The sequence below is a fragment of the Halictus rubicundus genome, chromosome 1, assembly GCF_050948215.1.
Source record: "Halictus rubicundus isolate RS-2024b chromosome 1, iyHalRubi1_principal, whole genome shotgun sequence".
Classification (NCBI taxonomy): domain Eukaryota; kingdom Metazoa; phylum Arthropoda; class Insecta; order Hymenoptera; family Halictidae; genus Halictus; species Halictus rubicundus.
The window spans coordinates 24,075,214-24,103,213 of NC_135149.1; the positions used below are offsets into that span (position 1 = coordinate 24,075,214).

Consider the following 28,000-nt stretch of genomic DNA (forward strand, 5'->3'; position numbering starts at 1 on the left):
AAAATAATTCTACGACACAGCTTGTACCCGGAAGCCTGAACAGTGAAAACTGTTTTATACTCGTTGTTTATACTTGCCAACATTTTTTCTTCTTATTTTTTTGCTCTCACCACTAGAGGTAAAAATATTATAGATGGTGCTACTCAGGTGGTAGGAAAGGTATGCTATTGTAATAATTTTCATAGTTATTATAATGCAAGTAGTAATTAAGATTAATGTAAATAAAACACAACGATGCTGTGTAAAATGTTGTTTCCTGTTTCTCTTATACTCTGTTTCCTTGAAGCGAGTATTGTGTTAAATTAAACGATTCGTTAAGTTTGAGATTTTTCTGCTTACCAGTAAGCTTTTCTTATTATAAAAAAATATGTATTTTCATGAATAGTGAATAGCATTTATTTTAGGTAATTATTAGTTATTGTAATACATTTAGATTTGCAATAAAATAGCTACTCCAGCAAGAATCCACTTCTCTGCTTTCTCCTTTGTTCTCAAATTAAAAGTCCACACATAAGTGGGTCCCCTAGATCGAGTTTTGTATACAGGACATTCGTATATGTTTCTTAGATCTTGCTTATCTTGAGTGATAGCTCGAATGTAAACGATTGGCATCAAGGGATATAGTTCTTTAAATCGAGAATCTGTGATGCAGCCCGCTTGCATGTCCCATCGAGCACCATCCATGTATAATCCATTTATGTATGCCCCTTCTCTTGGTGCTGATCTAGAATTTTAAATGAAAAATCGCAATGATTATTTGATAACAAAGGAATGTAGGTGTGCCAACTGTTAAAATTTTTGTTATAAAATATTCATAAATAAAAAACGAATTCTACAGACAAGTATATACAATATTCAGAAAGGGACACATTGTTTTGTTTGGAAGTGTTCAGAAGTTCCTGAAAGAAGAGTTAAATTCTCCAAACTGAATAAACATAGGACAGTGTCCTTAAACCAAGTTGATCTAATGTGTAATTTTTTTGAGAATTTTTAAAATGTGGGTACATAGTAAAAAAAAATTAAAAACCAATGTTTTTCACTATTATCTTAGTTGTTTATACTTTCATAGTTTTAACAGATCGTTACAATTATTTCTGTGTATTTATTAACGAATAAATTAAATGTGCAAAGACTTAGCATTCCAAAAAAATCGTAAAAATTAAAATTTATAATAATTACGTGATTTCTTCCTTAGCTTTCCTTATAACTTCACAATACAGACACATCTTGTCCAATGGCCACTCGTTCTTGCGCGCAGTTTGTTGCATAATTGCGGTTAAAAATGATTGCGGATTGAAAAAACCGCCCAGCCATATCGAAGCGGGAAGCTAAAAGTTGAAAATTTATTTCTTTTACAATAATTTCGATTAACTGTACTAGTTGATTAACGAGACTCGACGGGCGAAATTATTGTTATAGCAACCCACGCTAATATTAATTTTAAACTTACACCAAAATCTGCAGTCCAACTGGACAAATCATTTATCCTATTCAGCATATCCGCGAACCAGCTATTTAATCCTAAATTAGAAGGGTATGCTCGTTTGGTCCAAGATGGCGGAACAGCATCCATCATTATGTAATTTTGCAGATTTTCCATTTCGGCGTTAATTGTTAATTCACCCTGTCGTAAAACAAATTTTATAATACATCAGCACTGTAGCCAATCCTGTAGTTAATTTTACAAAAATCCCATTATTTTCCATTATTGTCCATTACCTTCAAACCCAATTCCAATTCTCGAAGGGATCTTCGAAGTTCCTTACACAATAAATTCATTCTTTCACATTCTTGCAATGCAACTGTGACGTAGGGCGTGCGATCTTCAACCTGGCATGTTTTAATACTTCATTTCGAGTACACAGTACTGTCCGTGCCTCACAAGAAGTCTCGCGGGACGACTCAAGGGCAAAGGGAGCACTTGCTCGCTCCGCCTATACCCACTGTTGATATTTCAGTAGTCGAATGCTTGGGCTTTGACGTCACACGCTACATAGTATGTGCGACCGCTTTAGCCAATAGAGCAGCTAGAGGCGTGCCCTTTCCACTCTGACCAATCAGCTCCGCATTCCTTCAACGAGACTTCTTGTGCGGGACGCACAGTACACACACTTTTAAGGCAATGTAACGCTAAAGCTACAAGATTCGAGATGCATTCATGGGGAATTATTTACAAAAATACAAATTAAAATATTCAAATACAAAGTTAAAATTAAAATTAATATACAAGTCTTTAGTTACCTTGCCATAAAGTTCTGCCATGTTAAACTCTTCTGGCAATTTATCTAATAAATCTTCCAAAATAGATCTCATTTTCTCTTCTTTCGACATATCTCCTTCTGCGTCGCTCACAGTTTGCGTTAACATTCCCAGTAACGTTTTAAACAAATTTTCGGCGGTTGATGTTAAAAATCCTAATGCAGGCATCGTGTTTTAGAAACATAAAGTATCTTCAAACAATTCATTATTCTTACAGTGTTTAAGAGTATTAACTTATTACCAATTTCGGCGTTAGGATGAAGACCATAAAGAATTGGACTTTCGCTAGGCAGAAAATCATCAACGTATTGATGATACGCTGTATAATCGTTGTTAGGTGGCACTAAAAATTCGGGAGCTAGGTACAATTCACCTAAATGTACAAGAAACAATTTCAAGTCACATTTTACTCCAGTTTGTTGCAATTACGGTAGAAAATAAGTTTGTAATAATTATTTACCCTCGACTAATTCCGGCTTCAAGTACACCATCAAATACGTTCTGCATAATCGCCTGTCCCAGTCGTCTGTGATGTGACCACCGTACATTATTTCACCGAACAAATATCGAAGGTCCTCCCAGGGTACCTTGATACTGTTTTCTAAATAATTGAACAACACCGATACGCTGATCGTCAAATCGCCAAAATTGAATGGATACGACTGGAAATAGCAGAGAATAAATATTAAATTAATATTAAACGGATCGCGCAATAGCTAAGCAATTACTTAATCGCATTTTCATATTCAGTAAGTTTCAGGTATTTAGTATATATAATTATTTTTAAAAAAATCGGCACCCTATTCCATCCCTGGGCTCCGAATTTTCTGCGTTCAGCAAGCACAGCATGATAGTAGCATAGCGCAAACAATATAGCTTTGAACTCGGTTTCCTTGCTGCAGGACTCCAAAGTTTCTTGACTAAAATTGTCCAGTGCTTTGTGAATGTTCGCCTGAATTCCTGACGGTGGTTCGTTCGTGATTTTTATAGCAGACTCTAGAATTCCCTGGACATACGAGTGTATGTAGACCACAGTGTACATGAACATTTTTAACTAAATTATTTTCTTGTAATTACAGTTCAATTACCTGTGGTATTATCGATTCCTGAGGATCTGGGCTGGGTTCAGCACTGATAAATAACCGATAATCGGGGTGAGGGTTGTCTGATAATTGTTCCATTCGCTTTTCCAGCGTAGGCAGCCATTTTTTCACCAGATGAACGTTTTGCAAAATCACCCAGTGCCCTTCGTTTGCGGAAATAATCATTGCTTCTTCGGCTACCGGCTCTTGTCCTTGTCCCAATGACACATTATGGAAGTTTCTGCCTTCCGATGTGAATCCTAATTGTTTTCCAAGTTTTTCTACATCCTAAAGAATTATCTTGTTAGTTTTCGATTATTTATAACTACAGTAGTTGATTGATCGAGCTGGTTTTGTTTGGGGGTTTCAAGTGACAGTTATATGACGCACTTATCGAACAGCCATCGTACAATATATTATGCTGCAAAATGATTTACCTTTAGAGGATCCACACCTGGAGAAAGAATGAAAAATATAGGAGTAATCGAGCTTGTTTCTTCAAAGGATTTATGGAAAGGGGGAGATCTAGATTCAACAAATTTTGAACCCAGTTTTTCCTCCACAAAACACCTGTACAAATTCATGAAATTTTAGTAAACTTTCTTTTTGTTAATGCTAGATCTAATAAATATTTTTACTTTATTAAGAGCACATGTAACAATATAAAGATTTCTATTTTTACGAGACTATTAAACTAAACAATTATCTTGGTCTTTTACACCCTGTAAGGATATCGAAAGGAAATATTGCGCTCCAATTGAAAACATACAACATTGAAATTTTGGAAAAATTGACCCCAGAGAAAATCCATTTTTTACTGTTACATGTGCCCCTTATCCCCTTAAATGTTGCTGGGACACCCTGTATATACGACAGGACATAAAATATAGGCTGTTAAAAAATTCACCAACGATAAGGATAATCTGCAATTAGATTTTCAACAAACCTAAGTGCGTAAGTCATTCGATCCAGCCTGAGACATCTCATAATGCAAAGTCGTTGCAAAGCTGTTTTATTTTTCCAGTCCTGCGGAAAGTTTTCGCGTTCCGGCGTTTCTGATTCCGCGAACTTTTTCCATCGTTTCGCTGCACCTTCGATGTCTTTTTCCAAATTTCGAAAGTCGTCCATTTGGCTCAAATATTTGATTCCTCCCCAACCAACGTTCGTCAGAAAGTCTACTGGACTGATCAAATCGATCATGTAAGGGAACCGCAATAGAAAATCGAGCTCGGACTGCGTTATTTCTTCCGATTGCATAAAAATCTGCGAAAAGTTTACTCATATGATACAATAGAGTTATGTACTGCAGAGCCAGGCAATTTCTTCCCCGCTGTCGCTTCTCCCACTCTTCGACACCACACCTAGCTTGACTTTATTCTTTAGAGCCGGGGAACTGGGTCCTACGGCCCACACGCTATTTCTTTCATAGGATACCAGTCGAGTGGTGGGAGACGAGAGGAGGGAGCACGAATTGAGGGGAAAAGTTACCCTCTCTCTGCCAGTACCGGAGGAAGCGTGGGGAATAGCGCGGTGGAAAGGGAAATTAGAGTGGGGGAACAAGTCTCGATCTGGCGACACTGCTGAGAACATGGGCCGCCAGTTGCCCGACTCTGATATACTGAATATATTAGTTTGTATAAAAATGAAAAATATTTGCCATTTTACATGTGATTATATTTTTTGCACACGTGGTCTTAGATTTTTCGGAAATTGTTTAGATTCATAGGAAGTTCAGAGGCAATACATTTCAAACAACAATTGTAATTAAAACGTACTTTGAGGTTTCATTAAATCATTTTTCTCTGATATGATTTATGAAAGTGTTGGTCACTAGTAATGCGACTTTTATATTAGGCTTTGATATCGTCGTGATGTTTGCAACGCGTGAACAAATTTTCAAAGAATGAGACACATGTAGACGTTACCTGAATTGTCATCTGACAGAGGAACGTTAGCTTGTCGTTCTCAAACAATCCTCTGCTCGTGTAAATGAAAACTAAATAGGTGATGCTGTCGATTAAAAGAGCAACGCGTTTTGGTAACGTGTCGGCCTCTTCGGCGAATTTGATGGCATTTTGGAAAACCACACTGAAAGCCTTCAGAGAAAACTGGTAGAGCATGTTGATTTTGCTGAGATCGTTTAAGACAAAGTACAGAAGGCTGGCCCTGGCTGCCACTGTTCGGTAAATTTCACGAGCCTCGTCTATTTTCACAGAAGTCACCTTAGCCTCGGCTACCTTTATTTGAATTTCTGCAGCAGTCTTCTTCGTGGTCTCGAGATTTATCACTAGATCGACGTCACTTAATATATCTGGTCCTGCTGTCGATAATCTTTAAGAATAATTATTATTCGTCGTTACTAGTCGGTTAAAAACGCAGTAATGCCTCAATATAAAAATGTCAAACAAGACAACGCTAGTTAAAATACTACACAACTTTTTTGTTTGTAATGATTCTCTCACGAAACTTTTACCAACATATTCTCTACACTTTCTTAGTCAAAATGAGTCCAAACATGACACTTCGGAAAATATTTGCTTGTTTAATTTACGATTTAGTAGAACCTCTATTATCCGAACGGATGATATCTGAATGCTCCATTATCTAAATGATATACTCATTTCATTTCACACAATTCATTGGTAAATATTTAATCTAGCACTACAGCTGGGTAACACAGCATATTCCACGGATCAGTTCGGATAATAGAGGTTCCATTAAATCGTGGATTAAACGAGTAAACGTGCTCCGAACTATGTCGTGTTTGTACTCATTTTAATCGGCAAAATGTCACGAATACGGTCGGAAAAGTTCCATACAAAAAAAAGATAATTAAAAACAAATTTTCGAAAAAACAGTACCTGTGCAAAAGGTCGTCCTCCAAAGCCTTCAGCGTAATTTTAAATGTATTTTGCTGCGTGGTCAGCTCTGCTTTTTTGGCTTCCAAGTCAGGTCTTTCGGCTTTGACGACATTTCCTAATAATTGTTCCTCCAAACCATCTTTCGTTACAGTGAAATTGATCAGGGTGGTCTGCGCCTGTATCTCGGGCTTGTAATGAGGATTGCCCAGCTTCGTTTGCAGAATTAAACGGAAGTTGGGATCATAATCGACCTCCTTGTCCCAAATCTTGATAGCCCTTGAAAAAGAAAATCAAAGTACATGAAGATTCCATAACAATTATTTTTCAAATATTCGTTGTACTGATTAAATTTGTGGTTCAAACATATGCCGATTATTGTACATTATTGGAGATAACAGAGGGGAACGTACTTTCCTTTTTTTATCAAATCTCTTTTAATAACCGGGTCCAATACGGGATCGATTGCTTCCATAATGTTTTCAATTAAAACGGTTCCACCATTCGCAATGGAAATCTCAACGAGATTCAAGTAATTATGTTGAGTAAGTCGAAGTACTTGCAAGTCTTCCCCGTATCGATTTTTGATCCATTTCAATCCTTGCAACTGTGGATCTATCATTAGAGGCCATCTCGACGAGTTCATTAAAATCGTTGCGTTTTCGGAAGACATTCTGTCGGTTGGCAGACCTTAAACAACGCGTTTAACGTTAAATGGATATCATTTTGAATGATTATTATAATGATATGATATATTTTATTATAATGAAATAGGTTTTCCTTTCTTACTCCTTCAATCACAATTATTATTTACAGTTCTAACGTTCTATTACCTTCGTTGTTCCATTGCGCAATTTGCGCATCATCAGACAGCATTGCCAACACGTCCAAGTCTGCAGTCCTTGGTATTTTGACCTCTAAATTTTCCAGGAACGGCAACCAATTCTCATACATCAAATCGTATCTGAATTTTCGTGTGAAACAACCCATATATGAAAGGAATGCTGTTACAAGCAGAATATCACCTGGCACAGTGACTCCTGAATTATTCAGCCTAAGCGAACGAATTAATTAATTTTCGGTGGCGTCCATCTCTTGGGATTGCATTTGTATTCTGGATATGTTCCATCAATGTTATAACATTAAATGTAGTCTGAAAAATTGTTACTAACATTTCCACAGTTTCGGTCCAGCGAATTTTTTCGGAAGCTAGTCCATTGACAAGCCTATTCGCAAGATCAATTGTTAATGCAGTGGCGTCTGCTTCGTCTTGGCATTTCTGCTTTTCCTGCAAAGCTGTGTTCATCCGTTCCCCCAATGCGTCAAGCACTTTTTGCAGCTCCTGGAAAGCAGTTGCAACAATTGTTTAGCAGCTTAACAGTGGTTTCTTTTATTCTTGAAAATATGAAGTCCCCCCCTGTAACTCCCCACGTACACTATTTTTGCAGACAATTTTGAAATCGTGTTAGAAAATTCAATTGGTGCTTGGAGTTCTTAGTTACTTCGTAAAAAGTTAATTTTGGCTTAAAAACAGTTTCAAACATCAAATGTAATAAAAACGATGATTATTAAAAATCATAACCTACCGCCAATCGTGCTCTCAGAGCGTTCAAGTGATCCATTGCAGCCTTAAGTTCAGCGTTCGCTTGTGCAAGTGCAGCTCTTAACGGTTTTACAGTTTCATTAATGTAATGAAAAACCATAATATTTCTAACCCAACTGCAGAGGCCGGCGGCAGCTTGAGATTTCGAGTGAATGATCTCTGGATCAAATTCTAGAACAATTTAGTACATTTATTTGTTATTTTCTTACTTTTAAAAAGTGGAAGCTAGACGAGAATTTTTCTTTCAATAATTTCAATGATTCCCAAAAAAATGGAGTTAAAAATAGAACTCCAGAATAGCCCTTAATAAATATTTCTCTTTTCCATCATTTACATAAAGTTTTTCGATTTTTACAAACGCTCGCATACTACCTTACGCTTAAGTTTTCATTACACGAATTTTAGTATCCTACATTGCATTCTTTTGTGTGGTGTGTCCCCTTTTAATAAATAATTGGGAACTGTAAATGGCATGTTTACTTCAATCATGAGAATTTATTTGTCTTGCCTTTGTTATTGATGTAAGGCTGAATGGCTTTGACAACATCGGCATGGATGTTTTCCTTGTCGTAATTCCGAAGTTGCGAGAGGAACGTGTCAACACTCCCCATCATTGCTTTACACGCTTTCCAACTTCTGTCCTTCGGGATCTGTCCCCTGGGAGCAAACAGGACCAGCACCGCCTGCGCTACCATCGCTACTTGTTCCGGCGGTGTCCCGAAGGATTTCAATTCCGTCAAATTGCTCTGTAAAGTTCCTGTTGCTTTAACAGAGTAGTGGCATGCTTTGCGTTTCCCGTACAACAGAGCCGTTCAGCGCCTGCCCGTACGGGCAGCGATTTTCTTGCCCTGGGCATACACGGAACGGCGGGCACGAAGCCACGCCCCTGCGGGCTCGAAGCCACGCCCCTACGGGCAATACTGTATGTATTTATCACACGCACTGTCACAGCTACGTGGCTACGGCGTACCCCCACTCCGTTAAGTCACTTGTGACCTATGTGCTGTGACCCATTGTGACCTTGTATCACAATGTGATAAATGCAATTTTACGTGAATCATGCTAGTTCAAAAGATGTCTTACCTTATTCAAAGTGTCCAGGGCAGCTTCAGCCTGTCGGACAGCCGGCTCGGCTTTTGCCAGATCTTCATCGCATCGTTTCTGCCTTTCTGCCACAGTTTCTTTTATCTCCGCGATTTTTGCTTCTTCTTCGGACACTATAAAAAACATTATTTCATTTGTACACGCCTAAGGGAATCTGTATTTGAAGTTAATTGAAAAAGTAATGCAGGTAGCATCTAGCATTACAAGTACAAAATTCTCTCCACGGTACATATATTGAAATATCAATCGCAATTTAATTTAAATTAAACTGACGAATCTGAAACTGTACCAATCGCTTTTTCAGCTTCGGCTTTTGTATTTTCAGCCCGGACTTCGGTAAGAATTTTGTCCGCGATTTCATTCTTTTTCTTCAATTCAACTTCTTGGACTGCTAATACAACCCTTAGCTCACTCACCTATCACGTAAACAGAATGTGAAATCCACTAATTTTCATGTTTAACGACAAACCTTACAATCTTCGACCTTGCAATCATTTTAGTATCTTTCACATTATTTTTTATGGAGTGTCTAACTTTTAATTTGCCATATTTTTGCAGTTCTATATATACTAAATAAACTGAACAATTTTAAAATAAGAATAAATATTTTGTTACTATTTTAATTTTTTTTTTAACTGTTCGAAGATACTGGTGTTCGAGATCGGTTTTTAATAATAATTGTAGAAAATATATTAGTTACCTGGGCAGCACAGGATTCTAATTTTTCCAGACCGCTTCTTAATCGTTCTATCATTGCTTTTATATCATACGTTCTCTCTATAAGTAATTTCGTATACAAAGCAATTTGTTCTAAGAACGATTTCGGGGTGGTATAATTATATCTCCTCTCGGTTTGCAGATACAACGCGGATATGTTGTTAACGCTGGTATGTGCAAACGACATAAACATAGACGCTGATTTTTTATACTGTTTCGGAAGTTCATCTAATCCCTGAAATCAGAGAATAAGAGATTAACGAATAAATAAAAGAATACATAAATGTGTTATACCGGGTAAGCCTCGTGACATTAAGACTTCAAATAACTGATAAACTAATTTTATCAAAAGTTATCTTATTAATTACATTCATTACATGTAATGTGTTCGTCTACTGCCGAGGAAAATGAAATCGCGGACTGTTTCGTGACATCTAATAGAGATATAATTAAGGAAGTGAACCAGTCTATAAATTCAGATCGTTACAGAAACAACATGTCTTCCGGTCGGCATAATGAATTAAGTGAAGCAGCATTAATACGCGGGAAATTCAACATTTGAATTGTTTCTTTAAATAATATGGGAAGAGGAATCGAATGGTATGTTGAGGACCTTATCAATATAAACGAGAGAACAATATGCTCAGATTTTTATTAGTGGAGTTTTGAATATTCGCGAGAACAGTTCAATTATTTCTAATTGTTCACAGTCATCCGGTGAAATATGTTAAATTCTTTATTAGCGAAGCTATTTTTTCGAATATTCTTACGTCTAAGAACCTAGCAGAAACTGATCTCAGAGCTTCCAGCGGCCAACTCTGAACCCAATTGATCGACGTATTGTTCACTATTGCTGGAAATTGTCTGGCTCTGTTTCGCAAAGTTGATCCAACCGGAGAGAAGCATAGGACACATTTCAATTTTCCTCGAACTCGATCGATGAAAAATTTCCAACAATTTTCGTTAGTGTCCAGCATGCCGGTTTGTTTCACCTGCATCGTGTAAATATTGAAATGTTATAAAATATTGAGTATAAAAAACAGTACAGAAAAATTTATTTGTTGACCAATAATGCATAAAAAAAAATTCTGTGCAGCTAGATTTTTATTTAAAATTGTTGTTTCCAATTTAAGAATTGGCTGTATGCCATTTTTAATTTTGACAGTGCTTTTGTTCAAAATTAAAAATGAGCGGATGCAATTTAAAACAGTAATTAATAAAACAGTGATTAATAGATTTTGAGAGTTTTTATATATTATTTTTTAATATATTCAAATTATTAACCAAGGATATACATTTAGCCCTTGTAACTTGCAATTGATGCACAAACGTTTTATTTTGCATAAAGGTCCACAAAATAACAACCATAGAACAATAATTCATGAATGAGAACTAATGGTTTTGTTTCTAAACGAAATAAAACAACACATCTTCACGTTCAACAAATAGTTTTTTAGATAAAAATTCCTAAAAAATTTCAAATTAAGAGAGAAAATATTTATAAAAAAAAACGAATCTCAGGTTCATTTTTATTAAAATTCCACGTTACCTCGTTCCTCACGGCATTCACGATATTATCAATGTCCTCGTCGGCGAATAATTCTGAAATTTCACCGAAAGCCAACATGTCATTAATCAGAACTAAAAACCTTTCGTCCGCAACGTGAGAATCAGTCATCAGGAATGTTATTCCGATTGATTTTAATCCTGCCTTCAAGTATAGTGCTGCTAAATCCGTCCGTAAATCATTCATCGAATATCCCGTTTTTAATTGCATTTGAAATACCTGTACGAGAACAAAAATGTAAAGAATGCGAGTGTTTAGTTACGAAACGAATTTGCAAATATTTATTTTAGAAAGACATTTAATTTGTGAAAGTTTGGAAGTTGACTATCATTATATATCGTTTCAAATTACGACATTTCGTATTTTATAGCCAGTGTTTATTTCGTATGTGTGTAGGCATCTCGTAGGGTAAGGCACCCACTTACTGTGGGGGTACCGAATACTGTGCCTATTTTTAAGTTTTATTTATTTATTGACTTCTACTTAAATATTTTTGTTTGTACTTTCTATAGTTTCGAAATACTCAGTTTTTGTTGAATTGGAGTACACTGTTTATATGTTCAAGTTCAGCTTAAAATAGTTAACACATGTAGAATACTAGGCTTGTCATAATTAAATAAATAGATACCTCTAAACCTGAGATGAACGATGCAAGGGAGGAAAGAGACTGTTTTCCACTTCCCCCAACTCCTACCAAAAGAGCATTTCCTCTTGGTAACTCCAAAATGCGATTTATTTGGCACACTTGGTACATCGCATCCTCAAACAATATCAATTTCATCGCTGCTACCTATTCATAGACATAGAAACAGTTCTTGCATTAAATAATTTAGAAGCAACGAACAACATCGTTAATTGAGTTTTTGTTTCAACAGTTATATTTACCAGATCATTATAATTAAGCAAAGCTTCGTCTAACAGTTTTGTTAACTGCGGCCAGTCTTTTATTGGCATGTACTTTGGTTCGCCTATTCCCTCAGCGAAATGACAATATATTATTGGCTCAGCAAATATAACATTCTCGTCAATTTCCTAAAGTTAGAAACATGTATATCGAATTAATACATTGCACGAAAATGATTATTGATCGTTGGAAAAATAGAAATACAGCAAAGTCTTGACCTAAGCAGAACCGAGCTACCCGATCTTAGTCAGTTCGCCTATCCCCTCCACTGGACCCGGCCGGGCGGAAGCGCGGGGAACAGCGCGATGGAAGGGGAAATTAGAGTGGGGGAACAAGTCTTGATCTGGCGACACTGGGTCGAGGCGGTCACAAGAAAATAGTAGGCCTACACGATCTATGTCACAGCACGGAACCGAGGATTGGGCTTAGATCGAGACTTTACTGTACTAATGTTTTTCGTCCTAGTTTTGTTACCATGCAATGTTTTAAGGTAAATGAGAAATCTTGCGGACATTAGTTTAAAATTGAAAATATATTTTCTAATCATCATTTATTTATTGATAGCTTGAAAACTAGAAATATTAATGTTTTTTCTACTGTTTTTGTTGCCATATGGATAATGCTCTAATGTTAAATTAATTAAAAGACTTACAGACATAAATTTGCGAAGAGAGCCTTTCAGTATTTGTTGGAACGTGTTCTTGTCATCGGCGTTGATTAATTTGTCAGAGTACACTCTCGTTGCTTCGTGAACGTACAAGCGTATTAAATGATTTGCTGTAGGCACTGCTTCACCGTTAGCGAAAAGTAAGCCCTTAAAAATGATTATTTTTCTAATTAAGATTAAGTTCTAATAGTGACAGTCTTGACTGAGGAAAAGAAAGGGAGAAGCAATTCAAATACACAAAAACAGTATGAAATTGTTTGAACGACTTAAACTAATTGTTTGAACAATTTCGCAATTAAAATACACAAAAACAGTATGAAATTGTTTGAACGACTTAAACTAATTGCTTGAACAATTTCGTTCTGGCATAATGAGTTTTCAATGTTATTTATTTATTTATTATTGCTTTAAACCAAGTGGTTTATTTAGCAAGTACAGTAGTTTTCATTGCAATTTGTATGCAACTTCGTCGAATATTTCAAGAATTCTTACCTGAAATATGTTCGATAAATCGCGCAGATTGAACACATAATGGAATTTAACCGCGGTCGGCAAAAATGTGGTTGAAATCTTGTTGTGACAGAACAACGCTGTCGTGAGTAAATTCTCTGCGATATTTGCCAGCGACACGACGAATTTATTAAACGGATTCGTCAGATGCTGTTCCAGTATTTGACTGTAGATCCGTATCAAATTATCTTCGGATGGAAAACTGCAACGATGAATTATATTTTCCACGGCAAATGGTACATTTAATGGTTATCGCATGCACAACTCACTTGACTGCGAAAACAGCAAAGTGTCTTTGCAAGCGAGGATTTATAGTGAAGCTTCCAGCCGTGGGGTTCATGCAGGACACGTACTGTGTATTGTGTATTTCCTTCAAAGTTAGTTTTGTTCTATCGTACCTTTTTTTTTTCAAAACAATTAATCACTTTGATAATATTAAATAATTCTGACATGGAACTGTCTTTTTTTTTTAAATATCTTCCGAGTTGTATTTTGTGAAACAGTCTTTGTTTGGAGAGTCAATGAACATCGATAAATAGCATACTTGCGGGTTTTTTAAATGGAAAAAGAATTTTAATAAAAGAGGTTGAATGCCAACGTAAAGGAGTTAATATATGTACTTTACTAATAAGCTAGATGCCAGGAAATTATTATTTAAAATATTTTGTATATTTTTGTACCAGTGAGTGTAATCAATGTGCTGCCGAATCAGGGTATGAGGCTGGACGGTGCCATAAGTGTCGACCTCCGGCATGTTCATATCGTCGATAAAATATATCAGTTTCTTCATACCTGGTGGACCATAATTTCTACCCGTCTTTTTCTCCAAGTACTTCTCCATACTACTTTGTAACATTTCTGAAAAATTAATTTAAAAATAATATTATTTTAAAGTAATAATAAAAGTAAATAATTCATTATTTTTTAATTAATTAGTTATTTTCTTATTGGATATATAATCACGAATAATTCGCATAAACGGTCAAGTTATTATTTTAATTAGTATATGCACATTGGTTGGAAAGGATCATTAATATTTCATTAGTCATAAATATTTCATAACACGTAGACGTTGAACAGAAAACAAAGTAAAGGACGCAACAATTACCAGAAGTGGTGTAATAATTAAGAGGCACGTTCGCAATGTTATAATCATCCGGAAGGGACCCTAATTTCTCAGCAACGATTACGCTTTTCCCCGATCCTGGGGCACCTATCAACATCACCGGCACTCTTTTCTTGATGAGTATGTCCAAGAAAAAGTGTAAGTATACCGTGTCACCGGTCGCCACGAGCGTAGACTGTGGAACGAAATCATTTTTTAATCGGTTCAAAGTTCACCGAAATGTTCGAAAAACCGAAAATTACAGACTCTGAAAAATAGAACCAACAATTGACATAAAAATCGCAACGTCAATGGGAAATGTGAAACAAAATTAAACACAAAAAGTAAAGTCAATTCTATTTGGAAAAAAAATTATTGAGTAATTAGAGATTATTTCTGTCACTATTTCTGTGACGTATCACTAAATAATAAGCACAATGAAATTGTTTTGATAAATGTTTGTCGATGGCAATGGCAACACAAAGAAAATTACAAAATTTCGTTTGCGAAGAAAACATGGTGGGGCATCTGACCAGAAATTTATAGTAAATTGAGAACGGTAGTGACATTAGTATAATATAGATTATATTGGTACACGGATGTGTATGTGCGTATACGTTTACGGGTACGCGACGGAACGAGAAAGTTGGTGGGGAAAAGAGCGTGGGAGCGAGCAACGAACTTGGGGAAAGCGAAAGTTTTGTAAGATGAGACAGAAATGCTTTAAAGGCGGACCGAATGAAGCGTGTAAACTCCGTAAGATTTTAGAAAATGAAGGAAAACGATTGAAATGGAAATGGCCGACGCGTAACAGACGAATGCAAGTTGTATAACGGCCCCTTATAATGAAACCGTCTCGAGAGTGAACAGTATGTGTAGGATGAAACACCTGTGATTAAAAAAATATTTGTCAAGCAAAATCGGCGAATAAATTTTGCAGAAAACGCACAGTTTCGACGTTAAGCATCTTCTTCCTATTTTCTAAAATTCCTGCAGATCCTCGTTTCGACATTTTTACAGCGAAAAACACTCTGTAGATTGTTTTAGAATTTTACGGAAATTACAGAACATGAATTTGTTAACAACATTGATTAAATTTTTTAGTGAATAGTTTCAACGAACCTGCAGAGGTATATCGGGATCTAATTCGAATTCCTTCACTCTCTCGGTCCACGGCGACAGTTTTTTGCTTTCTTCCTCGATGAAGTAATTGAATATATTTCCTCCGGCTGGAAACTTGATCGTTTTGAATTCGTTCTGCCACCATTTGTTGAATTCGTTTCGCCAGTCGATTAACTGGTCTTGAAACGTGGCGGATCCGAATGCCCAAATGCAGGCAAATGCGAAGTACAATTCGTGCCTTTTTTTTTTTAAATAATAAAAGAAATGTATGCATTAAAGAAACAATAAAATTATGTTAAAATTTTTAAATTCTAGTTCAGACCTGCATACACTAAACCTACTACCACCGGACAAATAAACGATTTTATACATTTTATTTTACAACTATTGAAATGATAAAGATCCTTCCATGGGAAATGGTTGAATATATATATTTTTTTAATTTTTAGTGGTCGGTAGGTTTGGTGTTAAATAGTTATTAAATTTCGTTCGTACCATTCTTTCGGACAATCTGGCGGCACGTTTTCCACCGTCAGAAAGCAATCTAACAAATTGCAAAGCATTTCCACATGGCAGATATCTGGCAACGGGGTGATCTTTCGAAATTTGTGCTTCATCACTTCTACCAATGGTGGAACATACTTGTCGAATAGTATAGTCAAGTTTGCTCTTTCGGAAGCTTCTCTCGTCTCTATCCAGCTAATTGCAAATCTACATTCACCGTAAATATGAATTGTTAACGCGTTTAATAGTATATTATTAGACGTCGGATTTTATGCATTTATGACGAAAATGTGCAATTTAAACCAGGAATTTAAAAATATCAATGTGTTAGTTCAGCTTAAAAAGCAATGAAATTTTTATTTGAATCCTGCTTTGCGCAAATTATGCAGACAATTTTTATTTTCAGATCCGCAGTCTATAATAATTAGACTGAATCCTTTAAAAGAATTAAAGGAATGTAAAAGTTTGAATTTATTATTTTCAACTCATTAAAATGATTAAAAGAAGAAACCAAATATCTGGCTTTTGTTCGTTGCAATTGACGAAGAACATTTTTATTTTGCATAAAGATCCGCAGTCTTTGACAATCTTAAAGTGCCAAACTACAAGTCGGGCTTGCAAATGCAAACGTCATTGTGTATTGGATAATGTGAAAAATTTTACAAACTGCATTCATTTTCATGATATGACGACCTTTTGCAATCACAGTGATTCAGTGATGTCTCGTTAGCATAACTGATTAACGAGAGATAAATGTCGATCGCGTTGAATTTGTGTTTGGTTGAAAATTATTCGATTGAAAGTAACATTTTGGGGGTTTCAGAGCGATGAGTAATTAATTACTCACGGGTACCAACCGATATCTTGTGGATTTATATAAAGAATTCCGGCTCGGGACACTGTAGCTGGGGTTGCCGTTCTAGATAATTAAATGGGAAAGTTTATTAAGCCTCGGACTCTTGCGAGTTCTCCTATGCCGGAGTCATTTCTGACCCACGCCGATATTTCACTAATACATATTGACGGTGGCTCGAGCTTATCCTCACCAGTGTCGCCAGATCAAGACTTGTTCCCCCACTCTAATTCCCCCCTCTACCGCGCTATTCCCCACGTCACGTGACTGGCTGAGAGGGGATAACTGTATTCCCCTCAATTTCCCCGGTCTGGGAATACTACCCCCACCGCGACGGGTCACGAATGACTCTGGCATGACATACGGAGGGTTAAATTCTAGAATTAAACAAAAAATACCATGTGTACAAAAATTTGTGCAAAAACAAACATATCGTGTGTCTATGGACAAATGGAAGGGTCTATTATTATAAATTAGAAGTACACGTACGGACATGTACCAATTAAATATACTTGTCCGAAAAATTTGACTAAACTAACCGATAGAAAAATTGTTACCGTAGATTAGAAATTTCGAAAAGAAGTCTCATCTGGCTGGTTAAAGCGATTCTTTCGTTACTAGCCAACGTTAACACTTTATTGTCGTCCATAACGGTATTTAACGACTCGATCCACATAGGATCTATGTCTCCGTCGAAAATGATCCATTTCGGATCGTTTCCCGCCATGTTTGCCTGATCCCTCATTATCACCGAGAACAATCTAAAAACGAACGGTGAATGAAACGAACTTAGTTCAACACTCGACTTAAAAAAAAATCAAAATACAGTGAAGTCTTGATCTAAGCCCAATTGTCGGATCTGTGCTGTGACATAGATCGTGTAGGGTTACTATTTTCAGGAAAGGACAGCGCGGCATGTTTACGAGCATGTTTTTGGCCCCTCGCGGGGCATGCCCCACAGTGCAGGGGATAGGCGAGCTGACTAAGATCGTGTAGTTCCGTTCATCTTAGATCAAGACTTTACTGTAATAGTTGTAGGAAGCGTCAAACCCGTCCTTCCATTCCCGAGTGGCCGGATTAATAATTCCAAACAATTCGTCATTGGTCACAGCCTTCGGGTTCAGATCGTTATAATACGGTTTCAATTTCTGATTGAAGTAAGTTCGATTTAGCGTCCTCCAAACTTCTGTTTTCCCGGTTCCCGCGAAGCCGACGATGAAAACTGAATGTCGAACGTGAAGCAATTCCTCCAATTGAACCACCTAATTTTGTGAAATTGTTGATCGATTATGTTTACGTGATTCATGCAAAAAAATATATACAGGGTCATCCGTTTTTAAACGGATTGATTCGAAGTTATTTCATTCAGTCTCCACGGCGTGCCCCATGTCAAAAAAACCAAGATCCAAAGGTCATACAAAAAAGTTGACTTGATAAAAAAGATGCCCCTATTTATTTTAAACCAAACAAAGGAAAAATCATCAAGACACATAATTGCAGTCCTAATATATTTAATCTTAAGTGAACGCAAAAAATGACGGGTTTTTGCAATTATCTAAAAATCAAGACCGAATCAAAAAAAGTGTTAGGGGTGAAAGTTGTTTCATTTGGGGTCCTCTATAGCTGGTTGACGTTTGGCCGTTTAAAAACGGATGACCCTGTATATATCTCGTGTGTCTATGGAGAAGTGGAAAGTTTAAAAGAGTAAAAGTCAAACGAGATTCGCGTGAAACGAGTCTAACAAATTTTTGCTTTAATTTGTAGAAAAATTGAATTGGGTGATTTAGTTTGCGGAAGGAATTCAGTGAAATTTGCGAACCAACTCGAGGATAGAGAAATTTCCTCGAACGCGCAGCGTTACCTTTAATATGAAACCGTCTTCCGGTTGCAGTTTCAGATCGACAGCGGATTCCTTGACGGTCATTTCGAAATCTAAATCCCTTTTCCGTGGAACATCCAAAGCAGGGAATAAATCACCTAGAAAGTCGATAATACAGGATCGAGTATCCTTTTGCGGGAGTTGGCGCTAGCATAACACGAGAAATAGAAATTTCTACTGCTACTATAAATAGTATGCTGCTGCTATAAATGGAAGCGGGGTATAAACGAAGATAAAAAAAATCGAATAGTTGCGTATACCAATAAGCCCCATGAAAACAGGAACGTCGTCGGTAACAATTTTCGGAATATTGAAATCTCTGAGAGCTCTCATTAACACCTGATCTTCCGGTCTCTGAGGATCGTCCCTTTTTAATTTCCCAGCGACGACCAGCACTGACTTAATTGCTCTTAAGCCCCAATCATAGTGGTCTTGTTTCGATAATAGTTCTCGGCAGAGCTGATACAGCGTTATGAATTTTCTCGCTAACAATCTGGCTTCTTGGAAACCCTCCGCTACCAACATGATCTCGCAGATTAGGTCGAAATCAGGAACCACCATCGCACAGGGCCTTTAACGAATGTTAGTGAATATTCTTCAAACTTGGATTTTTATTGAAATTTTTCAAATTTTTATTTATACGCTGTATGCTGCATGTGTGTTTTATTTATAGAAGCGATCAGCGTTATTGATAAAAATTGTCAGCTATTTTACAATGAAGTTGAAGTATAATTGAAGTATAATTTAGTTAATTTTGGTATTGATAAATTGATATTTAATACCATTAAGTTTACATTCAACGGGTTATTATTATCTAAATGTTAGTTCTGTATTCATTTTTCTTTCTTTCCTCCTTTATTTCTTGTATAGGTTACGACTAATGTAAAACTGGTAGAACATCGTATAAGCATTGCAAAACTCCCTTTCGTACTTTCAGAAACACAAAACCATAATGAGAATCATTCGAGAAACAGACGAAACAAGTAATTCTGCGATGTAAAAATGAATTGTGTAATACCGGAACAAGGTTTTCAAGTTCTCCGGCAATTCTGTCCTCCCAGCATATCCTGGATTCATCGTGATGAACATTCCAACAGTCGGGACAAGATTTAGCTCTTCCCCGAAGAACAGAAACGTTGCTTTGCCAATTTTTATTCCGTCTAATACAGACTTCACTTGCACTGCAACCACAGAAAGCACTTCCACAGAGATACGATTAAACTCGTCGAAACAGCCCCATGCTCCGACTTGAGCGAGACCTTTGTAAATATTTCCGCAAGACTGTAAAGACATACAACCATGAAACTTTTATCGACGTATTCGTCACATTTTTCTGGTCAACATGAGCCCAAACACGACACAGTTTGGATCATGCATACTTGTTTAATCCACGATACAGTAGAATCTCTATTATCCGAACCAATTCGAATAATACAGATTCCATTCTATCGTGGATTAAAGAGGTAAAGGTGATCCGAATAGTGTCGTGTTTGGACTTATTTTAATCGGGAAATTGTCACGAATATTTTGGTAAATGTTTGATTAAAAAAAAAATCGTTAGCAACATAAATGTTTTATCAACAAATTTTCCGAAGTATAACTGCAAAGCTAACAACAGTGTTAATTGTTGGAATACTAATATCGTGTTGGAAGGTTGAATTAGACTACGGACTCTATGCATTTATGACAAAAATGAGTAGGTAGATTAACAAATTTAAGAGCTTCAGTGTATTAGTCCTATCAAAATTATTAAAAGGAGGCAGAACTTTCTGTTTGACTCCTGTTCATTGTAATCGAAACAATTTTCATTTTGCACGAGAATCCGCCTGTCTAGTAATAATTTTTATAGGATTCTAGAGGTTTTACTGTTGCCTCTCACCTTGTAATCCATTTGCTCGGAACAATTGAACACATAGACCATTTGCCCCAAAGCTCGTCCCAAATCTTTAGTGGTCTCTGTTTTTCCGGTTCCTGCCGGGCCAGCGGGTGCCCCGCCCATCACAAGATGCAGCGACTGTGTCAAGGTGATATAACATCTGTCGGTCAACGGTGTTATTACCAATCGCGGCACGTTCCCTAAGTATTCGTGACTGTATCTAAAAGACGCGTCGCATATATCAGCGAAGCAGTCGTGAGCCTTATCGTCCCATCTGCAAATTATTTTCCCGAAGAGATTAGTAGTGGAGGTACAGCCACGCGGCGGCTCCCGTTCACTTTCTTTTGGAAGAACAAGTAATTTGTGACGTGCAATTTAAACAGGTAATTGAATGATAATAAATAAACACAGATTCAATCTTTAAGAATCTTTCTGGTTGTTACGTTCTACGTAATAGTTAACGTCAGGAAACGCGAGCCGTAGTCGCACGTAACTCTGTGCTATTGTGATTGCAACAATTATCCTCACCACCCGAATCATTTTCAACTTTTACAAGCACAGTAGCAAACGTTCCGGGACTTGTCAGATTTTGAATATTTGAGTCGAAGTAACAAAATCTTACGTATGAACAGATTCGAATTGGATAAGGATCTGAAATTTATTATTACAATAATGATAATGATAATCAGCGAAATTTAGCACGGTTTAACTGTACAGTGAATTGCATAAACTGCGGATTTTATCCATTTATGACAAAAAGGAAACATGAAAGGATGGAATCAAACATCGGTTCGGATAATCGAGGTTCTACCAAATCGTGAATTAAACAAGCACACGTGCTTTGTATCATATTATGTTTGGTATCATTTTAATCAAGAAAATCTCACGAATGTGTTGGTAAAGGTTTCACAAACAAAAATGATTAAAAACGAAAAAGTTTTGTGAAGTTTTATAATAATCCTGTTACACTTCTCGGCGATCGAGCTTCGAAATTTTTTAAAATAAAATTTGTTTTTACATCTTTCACATATACCGAGACTGCTATAATCACCTGGTCAGATTTTGTAAAAATCTCACCTATGTCTGAGTTGCGATTGCCACTGAAAGCTAGAAGAATTTTCCGCTTTCATCGCGATCAGCTTCCCGACAACGTCCCTAGCGTGCACATCAATGGTACAAATTGTCATAATCTTCATTCTGCTGCTCGCGTCCAAGTCTCCGCAAAGTATACTAATCAGTGCATTAAGCTGATTGATCTGTTTCCGTTGATAGTCTTTAAAAGCGTTCTCGAAACCCTCTTCGAGTCTCATAAATGCCATGTTCACTTCGGTCGTCCACCATATTTGACTTCCGGTAAGTGCTGGCTGAGCTGGATGATCAAAAATCCATTGTTCTCTCGGTTTTTCATCATACGTTCCTACTGCTTGAGATATGTGATGCCTGACTGTCTTCTTCATGGCGTCCGTCACGTTGTTTAACCAGTTTTCAACCTGGAGGAATAAATTATGTTCCGGAAAAGGATAACTTAAAATTCGATCTTTTGTTTCTAAACAAATTCGAGTCTTATGTTTTAGAACTATGTTACAACACGTCAATAATAGAATAGAGTGCAAAAATATTCCCTGGAAAATAATAAAAATTGTAATAATCCAAATAGACATGGATTGATTTCATTACTATGGGATGCAATTGTTTTTGATAAATTTATAAAGATTATCCGACCTGTTAAAATTAATATTTGACGGGAATACCTTTCCACTACAGTCACAAGATCCGTGAATCGTCAGATTCTCGCCGTCTTTAGCAACCATAACTATAGCGTTCTTTGTTGTTTTGTCACCGTCCTTTTTCCATAGCAAATTTGCAATAGAATCGTATAACTTAGACAGATGTTTGCAAACCAGTTCGGGATTGTTGCCTAAGAACGAATAAAATAATTAACGAAAAAATTCGCATAAAAATTGACGAAATAAAGGATGAATGGCTTAATTTTTCTAACCATTGCTCAAAATGTCTAGGAGATCAGCCGAAGAAATGAAATAGAACCTTGGATAAATTAGTCTCTTCGTTTCCAAATAGTCTGCCAGAGCTTTCTCGCAGATGTTCAATTGCAGTTGCAATTCTTCCAGCTTCTCCAAAAGCTTCGGTCGATTCGTTGCTTTCACTATGTTCAAATTGCTCATCATTTCTTTTAACAGTTCCTTGAAATCAACGATATTTATAACGTACACGTAAATGTTTTATGTACAAGTAATACAAATACCGTTACACAAGGAAACTCGAAAAGAATACTTTGAAATCCCTGTCGATCTTTTCAAACCGTTTCGATTCCTCCGGGAGCTGGCTCCTTATATCCTCCGAGCCAATGAAAATACTTTCAAGATGCATCCACGCTCTCTGAACCTCGAACCACGCGTTAATTATGGCATCCGCGTTGCTCAGCTTCTTTTGCCAGTCGAGTATGTCGTCCAAAAAGTATCCTACGAATTTCGATCCTAACATGTTTTGCAGTTGTACCTGTTACAAATGAAATGTGTAGTAACAATGGAATCGAGTAGCGCGAAAAAAGACAAGTTAATAGGATGATAATTTATAATGTTATGTAAAATATTTTTTTTTATGAAACATTTGTTAACATATTTGTGACATTTTTCTGATTAAAATGACTCCAAACACGACACAGTTCGGAGCACATTTGTTCGTTTAATCCACGATATAGCGGAACCTCGATTATCCGAACTAACCAGTGGAATCAGTTCGGATAATCGAGGTTCTACTGAATCGTATCAAATTGTATCGTGTTTGGGCTCATTTTAATCAGAAAAATGTCAGAAATACGTTAGTCATAGTTTCGTAAGGAAATAATAAAAATAACTGTAATTTTTTACGATAGTGCTTATGTGTTATTGCTTTCCTTCCCTTTTTATTCGAGATAATGAAATTTGTAGTATTACCTGATTATCCTCAAGAATTTCTATAGTTTCCTCGTCGATTCTAAGAACATTCAATTTCGTGCGGTCGTGCACATCTTTGCCAAATTCGAGAGTGCTCCAGGTGTCGTGCAATTCTTTCAGAACTTTTTCCATTGCCATTTCTTTCACCGATTTTGCCACAATGTTTTTCACTTCCTCTTCATATTTATGCAATTCCAGCTTCAGCAAATCTTCCAGTGTCGTACTATCGGACATGCTGAACACAACCTAGCGTGAAATATTTATTAAGACAATATTTATTTTGCGTTAAAAAATTCGTCTAAAAAAAAGGAAATCTGAATTTTGCCATTCCAATTTTGAAATGGTTATATTGTAACTTGGGATTGCATGATCTTACATAAAACTTTGCACGAGAGGTTTCGAAAACAGTGCGATTTAGGAAATATGCAGAAGGCGTGGCCGGAAGTTAATTTATAGCACGATAATGAGCTCAAGCATAAAGCAACCAGTACTCGGCAATGATTAACATATCAAAGTCCCTACATGTGCCTTGCAATTTCTCGATTTAAATTCTGCAGAATATCTGTGGGCTTGTTTGAAAGAGTTGCATATGCAGACTTTTATGATGGTTTATGACTATGGCAACAATTGTGGGTAAATATAAAGAGGGCATGGGATAATATCATGGAAACAATGGGAGTGTCTTCTAAACACTTTGCAGGGGCAAAGTGAGGTACAAGAAGATGCTAGACAATTATAATTTTAATTATATTCTAAAGGAATCTTTAATACTACAGGTTATATTAACAGGAGCATGGAACTAGTTGTCCAAAATAAATAATATAGAGGGATAGTGTAAGCCTAATTTAAGAAGAAAGTAAAATTTGAAAAAATTCCTAAAGTATAATTAATAAATATTTGGGAAGAAAAATAATTAGAATTGTTTCGCAGATGAACGCACAATATTACAGATTATATTAACAGAAACTAAAAGTAATAAACATTCGGAAACACAGATCCAAACTTGCGAACCAGTAAATGATTTACGAACACTCGTTTATGTAAGAAGCACATACATTTGTTTATATTTTCGCGACGTATGTGCCTGCCAATATTCGTAGAGCTGTTAGTAAAAGTTTCTGTCGTTCATTCGTTAACACTTCTTTCACTATTGCATCATGTTTCCGTTTCTATCTTCGAGGAGATAATTCTAATTTCAACTCGCATGATTGCCGTTTTGCTCTCAGGTCGTACGAAGCACGCAGGATGCCTCTCCTCGTGTAATTATGCTACTTAGACAATTATTGTCTTCATTAATCACGCTAATTACTTCCCACGAAGATTGTTTGCATTGACGATGAAACGAAACGTGCACTAATCCATGCAAATTATGGAATACTTTCATTAATTAAGCAGCGAAGTTGAATTTTCAGCATCTTCCCAAATAACTAAAACTGGTGGCAACAATTGTTTTCCGTGTGTGTATTTATGACATTGTGCTCGCTGATAGAAATTTATAATTGTACAGGGACAATCGTTCTCAAGAGAACGCATTCTAAATAGCCACAGTGTGTGTCACTTTTGCTATACACAAAATAATGAATTATTTTTCCGCGAAGCTTTCACTAAAATGTTCGGGACATTTTTCCGATTAACACGAGGCCAAACACGACACAATTTGGACCACATTTACTCGTTTCATCCACAATACAATAGAACCTCGATTATCCGAACCGATGTCAGAATTCTCCATTATACAAATGATAAATTAATTCAAAGCAATCCATATACAACACAGTACAAATCACTGAAGATTTAATGTAGCTAGAGTATTGTTCTACTATCTGAACGTGCACGTCCGATCAGTTCGGATAATAGAGGTTCTACTATATCGCGAATTAAACTAGTAAATATGATCCGAAGTGTGTGGTGTTTGGTATCATTTTAATCAGAAAAATGTCACGAATATGCCAATAACAGTTACCTAAAATAATAGTTAAAAACAAAAAGGTTTTATCATTGAATTCGTATTGTCTCACCGAAATTTTTACATTTATCACTAGTTAGAAACTAATCTGAGTTTGCTCCACCTGTTAAGATCGAAGTGCTAATTAAGCGGTAATATCTTTCTCAATTGAATGCAAACTATTCAATCATATTGTGACAAATTTGTATGAATTCTGCTACAGATACGTGATGTTCGTTCAATCATGTTTACGTGCTCTCGTCGAATGCGGCGCGAATCCTTGCACGCTTATCTCGCCGATACCTTTCTCACTATTCTTGAAACACTAGCTTACTCATTCGTTTCGCTTTGTTCTGTGTACGTCACACGTTTTATCTGCGCTTGTGAAAATTTGACGCACAAACAAGCTCATACCCATATTGCGCAGACGCCTACCGACACAGAAAAACAATTCGAGTTTCATACCTAATTAAAACCAAGGTTTTGCACCGACTTGTCCCAGTTAGCTGAACTACAGATTTTAGATAGCGCGAAGTTCAACTCGTGCATCGATTAGTATACATTTTTCGTTTGTTTATGTTACAGTTGTTCGACTTAAGTGTCTGACGTAACATCAGTAAGACTTTGCAGCTTAGTGTCTGAAACTGTACAGTTATAATCTGCCCGTGTACCATTGTACGAATAATTTACTTATTTATGCAAAATTTACGTGGCAAAACTACTATTAATTACCTTCGTTTCGGCCATTAATTCCCTCCAATGTCTGTCCCTGATAGCTGGATTCTGCAATTCTGAGACTGCTCTTAGGGAGGCCATCATGTTACGCACTTGAGCCTCGACGTCTCCGTACAGTGTCCAACCACGCACATCTTTGTCCAATTCTGCAAATTAATGTTAATTCATTTTTAACGAAACAAGTATTATTGCATCTGAATATAAAAATATCAGTGTAAGTATATAATGCCTATTATTATAGACTTTACACTAAATTATTACAACGTCTGTACATACCAATTTTAAGGGGAGGAAATGAGATTTTATAGGCTACTGTTTATTTGTACTCTGTAACGTAAAATCCGCAATGCTATGAACGAGGCATTAGAACCAGAGTCGCCAGATCAGGGGAATTGACTCGAATCGAGGGGAAAAAGTTACCCCCCTCTCTCTGTCAATACCAGGTTAGTCACGTGACACTACCACACGTGCACAAAGGAGACGAAACGCGTCACGTGACCGAGCCGTGACGGACGCGTGGGGGATCAGCGTCGTGGAAGGGGAAGGTACAGTGGAAAGACAAGTCTTAATCCGGCGACTCTGATTAGAACATAGCAAAAAAAAAGCAATAGTGATATGCTGCAGTTAGAAGCATAAATGATAAATGATAAATTAAATTTCGTTATATCTTGATAAATGAAATATCGCATAAAATAAGATTGCAAAGCTTCAATTTCGTTAGAAAGCGTTACAAAGCGTTACAGTATCACAGCAAAAAATACTGGCGAAATTGAAAAATGTTCTCACGTCGTAATTCCCTGAGAAGTTTCTTGCACTCTTGATCCATCCATTCGATGTCCAGCTTTTTCCAAGTAGTCTTCTTCCATTCGTTCAAACTAGTACTAATCACGTTCACGTAATCCCACAGGGTCTTCAAAAGCTGCATCTCCTTCTGTACTTGTTTGTTCACTTTGAACTCGGGCATTTCTTGTTCAAATATCACCGTCTGATCGAGCAGATTTTTCTCTTCGGACAGGAACACCACAACTTCTTCGCGTATTTTGTTCAATTGTTCGTAAGGATCGACACATTCCGGGCTGGAAACAATTAACACTTTTTATGTTGCAACAGTTGGTTCCTTTTTGTTCGAAAATATCTTTGTATGGATGAACCTTCGTCAATGTTTATCAAGAATGTAAACTGATTTATGATACTTGAAAATATCATCCTCTGGATCAGTGGTGGGCATTTTTGTCTCAGTCGAGACAAGACCGTCCCCACCATAGCACCCATTGTCCCTTGCAGTAAGAGCCGTGCATGAGAAGGTGCGCGCTGCATGAAAGAGAGGTTGGTGGGGGAAGCAAGCGTTTGAGGGGCCCCTACCGTGCCCATCGCTGTGGTGGGGCAACGAAGACGCGAGACACCAGCGAACGCGACGAAGGTGCGCGCTTCATGAAAGAGAGGATGGTGGGGGAAGCAAGCGTTTGAGGGGCCCCTACCGTGCCCATCACTGTCGTGGGGCAACGAAGACGCGAGACACCAGCGAACGCGACGAAGGTGCGCGCAGCATGAAAGAGAGGTTGGTGGGGGAAGCAAGCGTTTGAGGGGCCCCTACCGTGCCCATCGCTGTGGTGGGGCAACGAAGACGCGAGACACCAGCGAACGCGACGAAGGTGCGCGCTGCATGAAAGAGAGGATGGTGGGGGAAGCAAGCGTTTGAGGGGCCCCTACCGTGCCCATCACTGCTCTAGATACAAATTAACAATGAATTTACTCG

General features: G+C 37.1%; 1 protein-coding gene across 1 annotated transcript; it reads right to left on the reverse strand.

Moving 5' to 3' along the window:
* Positions 1-298: 298 nt before the first annotated feature.
* LOC143358360 (dynein beta chain, ciliary-like) lies at positions 299-27,979 on the reverse strand. The gene is made up of 46 exons (XM_076795450.1): positions 27,031-27,979; positions 26,242-26,390; positions 23,565-23,810; positions 22,903-23,127; positions 22,610-22,811; positions 22,362-22,528; positions 21,688-22,100; positions 20,614-20,884; positions 19,753-20,015; positions 18,995-19,305; positions 18,717-18,832; positions 17,906-18,117; positions 17,413-17,616; positions 16,850-16,921; positions 15,994-16,209; positions 15,499-15,736; positions 14,380-14,572; positions 13,952-14,129; positions 13,541-13,669; positions 13,254-13,473; positions 12,747-12,908; positions 12,076-12,222; positions 11,819-11,980; positions 11,173-11,409; positions 10,394-10,615; positions 9,607-9,858; positions 9,196-9,322; positions 8,886-9,019; positions 8,311-8,548; positions 7,786-7,973; positions 7,372-7,541; positions 7,033-7,253; positions 6,613-6,889; positions 6,203-6,478; positions 5,267-5,672; positions 4,288-4,604; positions 3,779-3,911; positions 3,348-3,629; positions 3,059-3,265; positions 2,720-2,921; positions 2,501-2,632; positions 2,242-2,414; positions 1,720-1,830; positions 1,451-1,624; positions 1,180-1,328; positions 299-724 (listed from the first exon to the last, which is right to left on the reverse strand). The coding sequence occupies exons 1-46, from the start codon at positions 27,206-27,208 to the stop codon at positions 430-432; spliced, it is 9,597 nt and encodes a 3,198-aa protein (XP_076651565.1). The 5' UTR covers positions 27,209-27,979; the 3' UTR covers positions 299-429.
* Positions 27,980-28,000: the final 21 nt, after the last annotated feature.

What these genes read in the sequence shown, in the direction of transcription:
- LOC143358360 (XM_076795450.1), bottom strand. Translation starts at nt 27,208, where the DNA reads ATGCCCGAGTTCAAAGTGAACAAACAAGTACAGAAGGAGATGCAGCTT. An exon ending in CCAGATTGTCCGAAAGAATG is followed by an intron (nt 15,737 to 15,993) that starts GTACGAACGAAA and finishes AAAAAAAAAAAG; the next exon opens with GCACGAATTGTACTTCGCAT. An exon ending in TGGCAGAACTTTATGGCAAG is followed by an intron (nt 1,831 to 2,241) that starts GTAACTAAAGAC and finishes AAAACATGCCAG; the next exon opens with GTTGAAGATCGCACGCCCTA.